This window comes from Pygocentrus nattereri, chromosome 13, assembly GCF_015220715.1.
Source record: "Pygocentrus nattereri isolate fPygNat1 chromosome 13, fPygNat1.pri, whole genome shotgun sequence".
NCBI classification, from domain to species: Eukaryota; Metazoa; Chordata; class Actinopteri; order Characiformes; family Serrasalmidae; genus Pygocentrus; species Pygocentrus nattereri.
The window spans coordinates 41,408,012-41,423,673 of record NC_051223.1 but is presented as its reverse complement, the minus strand read 5'-3'; the positions used below and the strand labels follow the sequence as shown (position 1 = coordinate 41,423,673).

The 15,662-nt window shown below is 43.6% G+C and overlaps 1 protein-coding gene across 3 annotated transcripts in view; it reads right to left on the bottom strand.

The window, feature by feature from the left end:
* Positions 1-15,662, bottom strand: part of fam53b (family with sequence similarity 53 member B) — a 44,117-nt gene that overhangs the window by 2,534 nt on the left and 25,921 nt on the right. For all 3 annotated transcript variants that reach the window (XR_005131342.1, XM_037544333.1, XM_037544334.1), the window contains exons 3-4: positions 13,052-13,106; positions 3,904-4,613 (exon numbers count right to left, since the gene is read on the bottom strand). Coding sequence is in view for 2 of the 3 variants with exons in the window: in XM_037544333.1 (XP_037400230.1) it covers positions 3,904-4,613; positions 13,052-13,106 (765 nt within the window). In the remaining variant the exon portion in view is untranslated. The remainder of the gene's footprint in view (positions 1-3,903; positions 4,614-13,051; positions 13,107-15,662) is intronic.

The following is a 15,662-nucleotide window of genomic DNA, read 5'->3' as shown; positions in this document are numbered from 1 at the left end:
TTCAATCATTTTCCGTCTGACTGGCGGGATTCTCTACCCCTTTACCCTTAGCGTCAGGCCGTTCAGGCTCAGGTGAGGAGATGATCCGGGTGTGTGAGGGCGTGGAACTCGTCCTGCCTCAGGATTTAAAGGTTGACTTTGGACCTCCGTTTCGCCCACATGCTGCCCTCAGGCTAATGTTTATGCTGACATGTAACCTGCCCTCAGATGAAGGTGCAGAGATAAACAACCGTGCAAACGATACTGCAATGATTAGATCTGACAGCTCTGAGGGCAAGAAATGCAGTTACAGTGAGAAACCACAGTTCTCTGTGCACAACACACACACACACACACACACACTATATACCCTGTTCTTCAGTGGTCAGGACCCCCATGGACCCTCACAGAGCAGGTACTGTTTGGGTGGTGGGTCATTCTCAGCACTGCAGTAACACTGACGTGGTGGTGGTGTGTTAGTGTGTGTTGTGCTGGTCTGAGTGGATCAGACACAGTCCACCAACCAAAAATATCCAGCCAGCAGCGTCCTGTGGGCAGCGTCCTGTGACCACTGATGAAGGACTAGAGGATGACCAACACAAACTGCAGCAGCAGATGAGCTGTCGTCTCTGACTTTACATCTACAAGGTGGACCGACAAGGTAGGAGTGTCTAATAGAGTGGACAGTGAGTGGACACAGTGTTTAAAATCTCCAGCAGCACTGCTCTCTGATCCACTCAGACCAGCACAACACACACTAACACACCATCACCACGTCAGTGTTACTGCAGTGCTGAGAATGACCCACCACCCAAACAGTACCTGCTCTGTGAGGGTCCATGGGGGTCCTGAGCACTGAAGAACAGGGTAACAGAGTATCAGAGAAACAGATGGACTACAGTCTGTAACTGTAGAACTACAGAGTGGACTGAATGGTCAGTGGAGCTGATGAAGATTTTTCTACATCTCATCTTTAAACTGTATAAAGCTGCAGACGCTGTACACAGTACATGCACAACCTCTGTGTAACGGGTCCTATGGGCGGAAAATCCATCCATCCACTGTGAACGGACACACCTAGAAGTGTATATTTCCATACAGGGTCGTCCTACTGACATACAGTATTGTCCAGATGGGCCATCTGCTTCCCCTGCTCTACACCTGGGACTGTATTCACGGTTAAATTCTTTGGACTCTGATTCTGGATCAGTTTCCACTGACGTATCTATTAGTGAGGGTGTAACAACGTTAGTAGGTTTAACTTTAGAAACGTGTGGGAATGTAAAACTATCACCAAAACATCCTTGTTTGTCTCTTATTTAGTATATTTCACAGCAACCACCATCAATCATAAAGCCAGGCAATTGGATTCAGCCTATCAGGTGGGGGAAGGGGTGGAGCTTGTGTCCAGTAGCGCATTCAGGTACTACTAAAAACAGAGACTAGCCACGTTTACATGCAGCCTAATAATCCATTAATAATCCGACTAATAGCTCAGACGGATTATAGTATGTCAATGTAAATACCTCAATCGGGAATAGTCTATCTGACTGAACAGGGTGGGTAATCCTGTAATAATTAATAATATCCGTGTAAACGCCTGTATCCGATTACATTCCCTATCGGAAAGTTTAAGTCCGTTCTGCATGAGCGTCGCGTCACAGTGAGAGTTTATACCGTTCAACACGGCGGAGCAGAAACTGGTCTGCAGAGGAGACGAAGTTCATGCTCTGATTTTTAAAAGACGGCGGTGGGACGGACGTCCAGCTTATGTGTCTCAGAGCACGACGTCTTCCTCTCGGCCTTCTTTAATAAGGACGTGTGAAGGACGTTTTCCTGAGTCTGACATCATTTTAAAGCAGTTAAAAACACAATCACTGCTCACTGCTGCTCATCTCACTCTGACTGGACTCACAGGATGCTGGTTGTCATGGTAACATCTACACCAAGTGGTTTTCTACCGACGCACATAAATAGTGAGCATGTAAACGGAGCTGAACTGAATGCATAATCAAATGGTTTTCAATCTAACTGGCAAAAATCTTTGCATGTGCAAAAAATTGTTCCGAAAACCCTAAAAACTTCGTGAACGTCAGATTGTGCTAATAAAGACACGGCGGCATTAACAGGCATTAACTGTTAAACCAATTTCCGTGCAGTGACCCAGAACGACTCATCCTGTGCTGAGAGTCCTTCGGACTGTGGAACAGGAAAGGAGCATCTACAGGGCGTTGGTGACGATGAGTCAAAGTGATATGGGCGAGGTGCGATGCTCTCCGCACATTAGACCTCAAAAAGCGAAGTGGAGTTAGGAACTTCATGCAGAACATTTAAAGAGTGGTCTACAAGAGGCTTACAGCACACAGCAGAACATGCGGACGGACGCTCAACTACACCGAATACGGCAGCAAGAATGACCGCTAACCCGCCGAAGTCATGACCATCACCGGTGACGACGGAAGCGTGTTGGAATTTGATGAACTGTGTCCGACGTTTAGCTCACCGAAACAAACTGTGCAGAAAGTTCCGATTCTGAGCTTTCAATCTACCAGACGTGTCTGAATCTGATGAAAAGGTGCTGTGTGGTCCTGCTCTGAGAAAAAACTGTCCTTTATATTTCCGCCAGTAAAATACAGGAAAAAAAAAAATCAGAAATGAAGAATCAAACCTGTCAAAAGCATAAACGAATGTATAATTACGTAGGTAATTATGTAATTATTCCAGTGACAGTCATCACTCTTGGCTTCTATGGGTTAAGATTTCAGACAGAAAGACAGAAACTGTGTCAAACCACAACGTCGTTCCACATCTATTTGCGCTGTGACTCACTTCTTTCACTACTCTTCCTTTAGAACAAACCCACAGCCTCCACCAGTCACGTTATTAGGTACTCAAAGGTTAGTAGAATCTACAATCACAAAAACAGCTTAAATTACCAAAAAAAGCTCTATAATGTTCATATGATCCACACAGTCGCTCTGACAGACTGTAATACACTACAGGAAGCGTAGGGGGCGATACGGCTTCTACTGTTTCATTTAAAAAGCTCTATAATGTTCATATGATCCACACAGTCGCTCTGACAGACTCTAATACACTACAGGAAGCGTAGGGGGCGATACGGCTTCTACTGTTTCATTTAAAAAGCTCTATAATGTTCATATGATCCACACAGTCGCTCTGACAGACTCTAATACACTACAGGAAGCGTAGGGGGCGATACGGCTTCTACTGTTTCGTTTAAAAAGCTCTATAATGTTCATATGATCCACACAGTCACTCTGACAGACTGTAATACACTACAGGAAGCGTAGGGGGCGATACGGCTTCTACTGTTTCATTTAAAAAGCTCTATAATGTTCATATGATCCACACAGTCGCTCTGACAGACTGTAATACACTACAGGAAGCGTAGGGGGCGATACGGCTTCTACTGTTTCATTTAAAAAGCTCTATAATGTTCATATGATCCACACAGTCGCTCTGACAGACTGTAATACACTACAGGAAGCGTAGGGGGCGATACGGCTTCTACTGCTTCATTTAAAAAGCTCTATAATGTTCATATGATCCACACAGTCGCTCTGACAGACTGTAATACACTACAGGAAGCGTAGGGGGCGATACGGCTTCTACTGTTTCATTTAAAAAGCTCTATAATGTTCATATGATCCACACAGTCGCTCTGACAGACTGTAATACACTACAGGAAGCGTAGGGGGCGATACGGCTTCTACTGTTTCATTTAAAAAGCTCTATAATGTTCATATGATCCACACAGTCGCTCTGACAGACTGTAATACACTACAGGAAGCGTAGGGGGCGATACGGCTTCTACTGTTTCATTTAAAAAGCTCTATAATGTTCATATGATCCACACAGTCGCTCTGACAGACTGTAATACACTAAAAAATAAAATCTTACCTGGGTCATCTTGGCCAGGTCTAGAGAAGGCCTATGTTTGTGCGAATCGGCGGGTCTCCGGCGTTTAACTCCGATTTTCTTGTCATTAAGGACACAGGGTTGAGAACGGCTGCGGGACAGCCCACCCTGGCAGGCCCGGCGGTCCAGCTCCGGAGTGGAATCCGGAGAACTGGCCTCTGAGGGTCCGCCACTGGGCTCAGCCTGGGAAATCTGTTCGTGAGAGAGGTAGCGGGGGGATTCGGAGACAACAGCGGAGAAAGGAGTGAAAGTCTGCCGCTGAAAGTTGCTGAAAGCCGGCAGCTCCAGCAGGTTGGAGCGGGTGGGGAGGCTGAAGCTGGAGCTGCGCTGCATGCCGGAGAAGCCAGACTGGGTAAAAGCGGACGAGGACAAGGCAGATCCACGCTGAACGCTACCCCCGCTGTGGCAACGCCGCTTTTCCACCGTCGTCCACACCCGGGAACCCTGTGGTCGCCATGGAGACCGACAGCTGGCCGGCTCATCTGAGCAGGAGAGTGACCGGCACTGCCGTTTGCTGGGTGGTGCTGTGGTGGTGTTCGGAGTTTCGCTCAGGCTGAGATCCCGCAGCAGGCCGCTGATGGCCCCCGCCGGGCCGGTCTCCGGTAGGACGTCCCACAAACTCTCCAGGCTCGAGCCCACTGGCCTCTGCCGAACACCGCAGCCACGGCTAACATCCGGCCACCGGCTTGTCTCTGAAAGCGAAGCAGCATAAAATTTTTTTTAAAAAAGAGCATTAAACCGACGCACTACTGGATTAGTTTTCATAGAGGACAATAACTACTATAAACTACACGCTGCAGATTCATACTGGATTAAAATCACTCCACAATTATTACAGTCAGACTGTAAAACTACACACTGCAGATTCATACTGGATTAAAATCACTCCACAATTATTACAGTCAGACTGTAAAACTACACACACTGCAGATTCATACTGGATTAAAATCACTCCACAATTATTACAGTCAGACTGTAAAACTACACACACTGCAGATTCATACTGGATTAACATCACTCCACAATTATTACCGTCAGACTGTAAAACTACACACTGCAGATTCATACTGGATTAAAATCACTCCACAATTATTACCGTCAGACTGTAAAACTACACACACTGCAGATTCATACTGGATTAAAATCGCTCCACAATTATTACCGTCAGACTGTAAAACTACACGCTGCAGATTCATACTGGATTAAAATCGCTCCACAATTATTACAGTCAGACTGTAAAACTACACACTGCAGATTCATACTGGATTAAAATCGCTCCACAATTATTACAGTCAGACTGTAAAACTACACACTGCAGATTCATACTGGATTAAAATCACTCCACAATTATTACAGTCAGACTGTAAAACTACACACTGCAGATTCATACTGGATTAAAATCACTCCACAATTATTACAGTCAGACTGTAAAACTACACGCTGCAGATTCATACTGGATTAAAATCGCTCCACAATTATTACAGTCAGACTGTAAAACTACACGCTGCAGATTCATACTGGATTAAAATCGCTCCACAATTATTACAGTCAGACTGTAAAACTACACGCTGCAGATTCATACTGGATTAAAATCGCTCCACAATTATTACAGTCAGACTGTAAAACTACACGCTGCAGATTCATACTGGATTAAAATCGCTCCACAATTATTACAGTCAGACTGTAAAACTACACACTGCAGATTCATACTGGATTAAAATCACTCCACAATTATTACAGTCAGACTGTAAAACTACACACACTGCAGATTCACACTGGATTAAAATCGCTCCACAATTATTACAGTCAGACTGTAAAACTACACACACTGCAGATTCATACTGGATTAAAATCGCTCCACAATTATTACCGTCAGACTGTAAAACTACACACTGCAGATTCATACTGGATTAAAATCACTCCACAATTATTACAGTCAGACTGTAAAACTACACACTGCAGATTCATACTGGATTAAAATCGCTCCACAATTATTACAGTCAGACTGTAAAACTACACACTGCAGATTCATACTGGATTAAAATCACTCACAATTATTACAGTCAGACTGTAAAACTACACACACTGCAGATTCATACTGGATTAAAATCACTCCACAATTATTACAGTCAGACTGTAAAACTACACGCTGCAGATTCATACTGGATTAAAATCACTCCACAATTATTACAGCCAGACTGTAAAGCTACACACTGCAGATTCATACTGGATTAAAATCACTCCACAATTATTACAGTCAGACTGTAAAACTACACACTGCAGATTCATACTGGATTAAAATCGCTCCACAATTATTACAGCCAGACTGTAAAACTACACGCTGCAGATTCATACTGGATTAAAATCGCTCCACAATTATTACAGTCAGACTGTAAAACTACACACTGCAGATTCATACTGGATTAAAATCACTCCACAATTATTACAGTCAGACTGTAAAACTACACACTGCAGATTCATACTGGATTAAAATCACTCCACAATTATTACAGTCAGACTGTAAAACTACACACTGCAGATTCATACTGGATTAAAATCACTCCACAATTATTACAGTCAGACTGTAAAACTACACACTGCAGATTCATACTGGATTAAAATCACTCCACAATTTTTACCATCAGACTGTAAAACTACACACTGCAGATTCATACTGGATTAAAATCACTCCACAATTATTACAGTCAGACTGTAAAACTACACACTGCAGATTCATACTGGATTAAAATCACTCCACAATTATTACAGTCAGACTGTAAAACTACACACACTGCAGATTCATACTGGATTAAAATCACTCCACAATTATTACAGTCAGACTGTAAAACTACACGCTGCAGATTCATACTGGATTAAAATCACTCCACAATTATTACAGTCAGACTGTAAAACTACACACTGCAGATTCATACTGGATTAAAATCACTCCACAATTATTACAGTCAGACTGTAAAACTACACACTGCAGATTCATACTGGATTAAAATCACTCCACAATTATTACAGTCAGACTGTAAAACTACACACACTGCAGATTCATACTGGATTAAAATCACTCCACAATTATTACAGTCAGACTGTAAAACTACACGCTGCAGATTCATACTGGATTAAAATCACTCCACAATTATTACAGTCAGACTGTAAAACTACACGCTGCAGATTCATACTGGATTAAAATCACTCCACAATTATTACCGTCAGACCGTAAAACTACACACTGCAGATTCATACTGGATTAAAATCTCTCCACAATTATTACAGTCAGACTGTAAAACTACACACTGCAGATTCATACTGGATTAAAATCACTCCACAATTATTACAGTCAGACTGTAAAACTACACACTGCAGATTCATACTGGATTAAAATCACTCCACAATTATTACAGTCAGACTGTAAAACTACACACTGCAGATTCATACTGGATTAAAATCGCTCCACAATTATTACAGTCAGACTGTAAAACTACACACACTGCAGATTCATACTGGATTAAAATCACTCCACAATTTTTACCATCAGACTGTAAAACTACACACTGCAGATTCATACTGGATTAAAATCACTCCACAATTATTACCGTCAGACTGTAAAACTACACACTGCAGATTCATACTGGATTAAAATCACTCCACAATTATTACAGTCAGACTGTAAAACTACACACTGCAGATTCATACTGGATTAAAATCACTCCACAATTATTACCGTCAGACTGTAAAACTACACACTGCAGATTCATACTGGATTAAAATCACTCCACAATTATTACAGTCAGACTGTAAAACTACACACTGCAGATTCATATTGGATTAAAATCACTCCACAATTATTACAGTCAGACTGTAAAACTACACACTGCAGATTCATACTGGATTAAAATCACTCCACAATTATTACAGTCAGACTGTAAAACTACACACTGCAGATTCATACTGGATTAAAATCACTCCACAATTATTACAGTCAGACTGTAAAACTACACACTGCAGATTCATACTGGATTAAAATCACCAACCAACCTTCTGTGAAGTCTTGTCTACTGATTTGGTGAAATCAATCGAGCAACGTGATGCGTTACTGGCATTCTAAGTGGATGTTTCATGGAACTCATTTCAAGAAGCTGAGACACTTGCGACAGTTGCAGCTGAGTTAAAGGACAGTTTACATTATGCAACTCGTTTTGTGACCCATTCGATTCATTTTCAAGTAAACCACTTTGTGTCACGCCATGCCTTAATGTGTGCTGTGATGGCAGTATATTTATATAATCATTTTACATTATTATTATTATTATTGCTTTTCTTTCTTAGAACGCTGGAACGCTGTGGGCTGCATGAGAGAACATATCACCCCATCTTTACACTGGCTGGTCAACTGTTTTGAGTTGCCTGCAAAATAATTTCCCTGCAACTTGACAAGTACACAAAGCATCAAAAACAAACCTGCACGCAGTTATAATTAACACAGCTAGCTATAGGTGTAATTTACACATCTGTAGCATTTCCCAGCTGTCATTGCCTTTTATCCTGTATTTAAGGTCACATATCATGAATGTGAGCTTCTATCTGTTATATGCGAGTTAACCCCCTCTGAAAATTAATGTTTAGTAGCTGTTACACTTACTGGCTACTTCGTGGGAAAAACTACCAACCTTCTGTAAAGTCTTGTCGACCGATGAGATCAATCGTTGCATTATTGGCATTCTAATTAGCCGTTTCAGGAAACTCGTTTCAAGACGGTGAGACACTTGCAACAGTTGCGGCTGGGTTTCAAGTGAGTTCCAGGATGGTTTTAATTATGCAACTCATTGCGCAACTCACAAGATTTAGATTCAAGTGACTTTCACCACACATGCCTTCAAGAAGATATCACAGAGATCAGTAGTGGAGCAACGGATAGGTTGCGCAGACGACGGGAAGCGTCTTTAGCCAGCTGCCTCAGACGGGCCAGTGAAACTGAGGCCTACAACACAAAGAGCCAGGAATAGCAGCGGCTGATTGAGGCAGGGAGCCAAGACCAGCAGAGGGGTTTCATCACAATATACACAGTAGGTCTGTAGGAGTCTGGGCACGTGAGCCTTACTAACACAAATAAATCTAAAAACCCACATATGAGCGGAATCGGGCGGGTTGCATGAGCCGCACCGGAGACGCGAATCCAACAGCAGAAGTGAAAAATAAAAGCTCCCCTGACTTTCAGTCATAGCTCCTCCTGGTTTCCAACAGCGAGCAGCTCGGTGACGGACAGGCCTAGCACGACCAAAGCACACATCTGCTTTTTGTATCGTGATGATTTTCGGAGAACTCTTTCTTATCTAGGTCAGGGTTCAAAGCCAAGAAGCCCAGGGCTGCTATTTTAACTCTAGGCTCAACGGTCAGTTAACCATCTAAAGCTTCCAGTAATTTAACAATAACTCAATCACTCTGCACGCATTCCCACGCAGTTACCAAACCACAAGCCTTTACCTGCGAATATGCAAAGGTGCTAAATGGATTAGTCTCAAGACTTAGTATTAAAGGGAACATCCACCCGCTTTTCAAAATTTCTGCTTAATTAAATTGTTAAGGTGCAAAGTCACTCGCAGTGATTTGATGTGAAACGCTTTCAGACACAGTTACAATGGTGGTGATGGGAACCAGACGTCTGAAGCACTTAATACCTTATAAGGCCAAAGACTATTTTACCATCAACATTATAGACATTAAAGCTCGTGTAGGTTCTCTGGTGGTTCTGGATGGTAAATAAAGTGTCTGTATCTGTGTTGTAGTCATGGCGACGCCTGGTTCCCATCACCACCACTGTAAAGACATCTGGACCACTTCACACCGAACCCTCTGAACCTCTGATTACACCTCACACACTGGATTCCCCTTAAAGTAACTACCATCAAATATTAGGTAACAAATTTTTCAGAAACTAATTTTTATTATCATCTGTATTTATTAGAATTTGACAGTTCTTTAAGGGTCCTTTCGTAAGAAAATGGTTCTACATAGAACAACGAACACGCAAAGAACTCTTTGCATGGTGAAATGGTTCTTAAGATTGATGCTGGAGATGGTTCTACATAGCATCAAAAAGGGTTCTTCTAATGTAACACGCTTCACACTGAAACAACAGCAGAATGCCTTTTGGTGCTATATAGAACCCTATATAGAACCCAAAAGGCACTATTTAGAACCATCTAGCAAACTTCTACATCAATCTGAAGAACCCTTTCATGATGCAAAGAACTTTATAATCATGCACAGTGTTCTGTGAGTGTTTATGGTTGTGTATAGAACACTTCTCTACTAAAGAACCCTTGAAGAACCATCGTTCTTAAGAGGGCAGTTTTCCTGACACGGCTTGGACCCGAGGGCATTAAACGTTAATGATTTCTTCTATAACTCTGTGTAATCACTGTAAAGCACTTTGAGCTGCCACCGACATGAAAAGTGCTCTAGAAATAAAAAAGTTTATTATCATTATTATTATTATTATTATTATTATTATTATAGGCTTGGATCCAACTTCAGCACCAATTAAGAAACATTAAACCTTCTTTTCTGCAGGTTTAGGCTTAATCTGGGAGAAAGGCTCTGGAGCTGGAGCTGGAGGGGTTAAAGGCTCAGTATCACTCCTGACTAAGAGAAAACAGCCTGTTTCTTCTCAGCGCCTCCGAGCAGAGTCATCAAAGCTACCGTCAGGTGGACGGGCCCATCAACAGCCCTGTGCTCTGGCCACCCCCGACGTGTCCTGCTATTTCCTGGAGGAGCGCCTGCGTCTACATTCGGGGCGAGAACAGCACGTGCTTGACCTCAATAGCGGCGGCAGCTCGACTCGGGACAAGGGGGATTTTTCTGAAGTCAACAACAAAACTGCTCCTGTCACAGGGCACGGGGCAAACAAAAGGCAGCCTGACCAGCGCACACCGTCGTGGGCATCGCGGTTATGCGCCAGCAACGGCAACCGTGTGCCAGGCCAACGCCAGCACAAAACCCTACTGATCGCATTTTGGGCCTCAAACTCCTGTTTGTTTATTCAACCCGAAGACTACGGCCATTATTGTCCCACCTCCGCTTTCTGAGTCCTGATCTTGCGGAGATTCTGCTTTCTGAGAAATACTATGACGGCGCCCTGCAGGCAGTAACAGCATTACGGCACCTGAGGGCTTGTTGGCTAAAATATGGAAATTACAGCCAAATCCTAATCAAGGCATCTGAGGCCTTACGGGCAGTAACAGCTAGGCTAAGTAAGGCAGCAAAATTAGACAAATCCTAATCAAGGCATCTGAGGCCTTACGGGCAGTAACAGCTAGGCTAAGTAAGGCAGCAAAATTAGACAAATCCTAATCAAGGCATCTGAGGCCTTACGGGCAGTAACAGCTAGGCTAAGTAAGGCAGCAAAATTAGACAAATCCTAATCAAGGCATCTGAGGCCTTACGGGCAGTAACAGCTAGGCTAAGTAAGGCAGCAAAATTAGACAAATCCTAATCAAGGCATCTGAGGCCTTATGGGCAGTAACAGCTAGGCTAAGTAAGGCAGCAAAATTAGACAAATCCTAATCAAGGCATCTGAGGCCTTATGGGCAGTAACAGCTAGGCTAAGTAAGGCAGCAAAATTAGACAAATCCTAATCAAGGCATCTGAGGCCTTACGGGCAGTAACAGCTAAGCTAAGTAAGGCAGCAAAATTAGACAAATCCTAATCAAGGCATCTGAGGCCTTACGGGCAGGAACAGCTAGGCTAAGTAAGGCAGCAAAATTAGACAAATCCTAATCAAGGCATCTGAGGCCTTATGGGCAGTAACAGCTAGGCTAAGTAAGGCAGCAAAATTACAGCCAAATCCTAATCAAGGCATCTGAGGCCTTACGGGCAGTAACAGCTAGGCTAAGTAAGGCAGCAAAATTAGACAAATCCTAATCAAGGCATCTGAGGCCTTACGGGCAGTAACAGCTAGGCTAAGTAAGGCAGCAAAATTAGACAAATCCTAATCAAGGCATCTGAGGCCTTACGGGCAGTAACAGCTAGGCTAAGTAAGGCAACAAAATCAGACAAATCCTAATCAAGGCATCTGAGGCCTTATGGGCAGTAACAGCTAGGCTAAGTAAGGCAGCAAAATTAGACAAATCCTAATCAAGGCATCTGAGGCCTTATGGGCAGTAACAGCTAGGCTAAGTAAGGCAGCAAAATTAGACAAATCCTAATCAAGGCATCTGAGGCCTTACGGGCAGTAACAGCTAGGCTAAGTAAGGCAGCAAAATTACAGACAAATCCTAATCAAGGCATCTGAGGCCTTACGGGCAGTAACAGCTAGGCTAAGTAAGGCAGCAAAATTACAGACAAATCCTAATCAAGGCATCTGAGGCCTTATGGGCAGTAACAGCTAGGCTAAGTAAGGCAGCAAAATTAGACAAATCCTAATCAAGGCATCTGAGGCCTTATGGGCAGTAACAGCTAGGCTAAGTAAGGCAGCAAAATTAGACAAATCCTAATCAAGGCATCTGAGGCCTTATGGGCAGTAACAGCTAGGCTAAGTAAGGCAGCAAAATTACAGCCAAATCCTAATCAAGGCATCTGAGGCCTTACGGGCAGCAAGAGCTAATCTAACAAAGGCAAAATTTCAGACAAATAGTAATCGAGGAGCCTGAGGGCTTTCAGGCAGTAGCAGCCAGGCTAACAGAGCTACAGCAAGAAATTACAAATTCTTATAACAGCAAGTACAACTTGTGCCTCTCTTTCCGGGGAGATAAAGTTTTCCTCTGACCAGTTCACTGATAGTCTGACCTGACAGACCCGAACCAACAAGCTTCTAGACGCACAATTAACACTTAGCAACCTGTGATGTCAAATATCGCCCATCCATCAAAACACAGCCCAAAAATTCCCTCAGGTTTACACCGTCACAGCAGCCTGTAGGTCCGTTTAACTGCTACGCAATGATCTACAGAACTGTAACGTCAGCTGTAAGTGCCAGGATGGTAACAGTCTGGGTTTGCATAAACAGACGAAGGAAAGACTCATTTAAGGGCAGAGAGTGCGGTTTGGCACTCAAATTCGAGAGAAGATACCCGCACCCACGTTTTCCAGGAAAACAAGAATAAAGTCACCACAGTCTTACCCATGATTCCACAGGAGAAGAGGGTCGTTCCCTGGCTCATGGTTGACGGCTGGCGCTGTAGAGACAGACAGGCATGTCAAAGGAGGAGGCATCCGCAAACAGGACAAGAGCAGCCAGCTAGGAAAAGAAGAATCATGCAAGCCCCTCTACCCCGATGAGTTTGTTCAAAATGAGACAGGAAACCCCCCGTCCTCCCACCCACCCAGCGCTCGAACAAGCGCAGCCAGCGATGATGGGGTCATGCTAACCACAGTCATCTGTCAGCCCGTGGAAACTGGTGCAACGAAAGCAGATGAGAGCTAACGAGACGTTTGCTCATTCCAGGTGTGCTAGACTTGGACGCTAGAGCTCCACTTCGGGCCCAAGCTGAGCTCTGGGGTTTCTGCGAGGCAGCAGGGCCGATTCTCTCGCTCTGAGGAGTGGAACAGTGAGCCTCACTGGCCCAAGCCCAAGCCTGCTAGCCCCTTTCTGAGGTTATGAACGAAGTAGGGATGATTTCGGGTCACATGACACTCCCTTATGATATTTTGTCTCTCATGCCATTAGAAATTAGAATTTAAATGCACTAGATTGGAATAATTTTGGGGCTAAAAATGAACTGTGACGTGAATTTGAAGGTTTGCGAGAGAACAGTACAAAAATCTGATGTGTCTTTTCCTGCCCTGTCGTGGCTCCACAGCTGAATCAGATCAGTAGGTAACAATAAAATAATCCTCCTCTACAGTAAAATAAAGCTCTGCTGATCCTTCAACACAGTTTAACAGTAAATGGTCTTAAACGCTGGAGTTAATGTAGAACTGCTGATTCACCCTTTAACCCTGAAGATCAGCGCAGACGGCTGGTCACCATAGCAACACAGACAACAGCCTCGCCCAGCTAGTAGCTACGAAACGGCAAAGAGAGAGATTTAAGACGGACATCGATAATTTGGAGACGAATGGACTGATTAGTGTTTATAATCAGTCCAGCTGGTTTCCTGATACGTTTAATCTGCAACGAGAAAATGACGAACGCTAAAAAGTCACGAGGCTGAAGTTTCTCATTCACCAGCTTCTCGTTCAAATTCTCCCGTTCCACCTTAAATGGTGCAACAGGTACATTAACATTCAGGCGCCTCAGGTACTATTTAAGGTGGAATGGGAGAATCTGAATTTGAACAAGAAGCTGGTGAAGGAGAAGCGTCATGAAAAACATTCAGACGCTAAGAGACGAGAACCTGATCTGCTTTAGTGGGAAAGTTTCCTGCTGGAGATGTGAGAAAAGCGGCCGTAGCTGAGCTGAAGCTGAGAGCAGAGCAGAGCCAGTCTGAGTTTGTGTTTAGATTATAGCTTTAGTCTATACTTGGACATCAGCACACACAGACAGATTTACAGACAAGCTGGTCAAACGGTCACAAAATGTTGTGGTTTGATTTTTGTTGAAAGGGTTAAATGGCTCTTCTTAACATCGGGGTTGGGACCACTGGGATACGGGAGCCGAACACTTCTCCACTCCTCATCTCGCCGGCTTACGCTTTACCTGCACTGGTCATCGCGCTCACTGACTGACACTAACAGTGAGAGTCTATCGGGCAGGTTGGGCGCGATCCGGCGCTGTTGGGGTCGACGCGTCTAAAAGCCTCTGCAGAACACAGACATGCTGTTTCACACTTGCACCTGGTGTTAAAAACCAGTCGGCTGCAACTTCTGTTATAAAACAAGCTTTACTACCTGCCGCTCAACTGGGTCTGTTTGCTTTTGCCTGCAAGACACTCATTATGAATTATTTCATCTTGAATTCTACACGGTTTATGTATATTTTTGTGCATATTTAACTGCATATTTACTGCTTATTTGCTGATCTGAACAAAAATTACTATGAAAAATTTCCCCCGATATGATAAACTCAGCAATTAAACAGTAACTGTGCAGGAAAATGTGCAGAAAACATCATATTTGAAGAAGAAGAACTGACGTGGTGACCGATTCAATGACCGCTCTTCTCTGTGAGACACTGGATGTAGTTTAAAAGTTAACGAAGGTAAAAGACCGAATGCTTAAATTAAACTTCAGACGTTCAGTTGTAAAGTTCAGGTTAAGCTCAGAACTCAACATCGGATTCAAAATAACGTTCAAATTTCCGGACTGTAATTCAAACCTCGGTCACACTTTACTTGGATGGCCACCTATAGAAGCTCTACAGAGACTGAAATCATGACCAAACTTCCGGCTGATGTTCAGCTGATTATCAACAGCGCTTGGGTTTGGATTATACTGAACTGAATTCAGAACCATCAGCCAACTGTGGACTTACACCTCCGCATTTAACCCGTCCGTGCAGTGAAACACCACATACACACTAGGGGGCAGTGAGCAGACTTGGGTAGCGGTGGGCAGCCCTATCCAGGAGCAGTTGGGGGTTAGGTGTCTTGGTCAAGGGCACTTCAGTCATGGACCTTCAGCCAAGGGGATCGAACCGGTGACCTTCCGGTCACAGGGCTGGTTCCCGGACCTCCAGCCCACAACTTTTGAGTAGATGTAGGTTTACTTTGAGGTTATGGTGAGGGTTAAGTTTAGGGTTTAGGGTTAGATTTAATACAAATCCTTCACAACAAACTTGAAGTTCAGTTGAA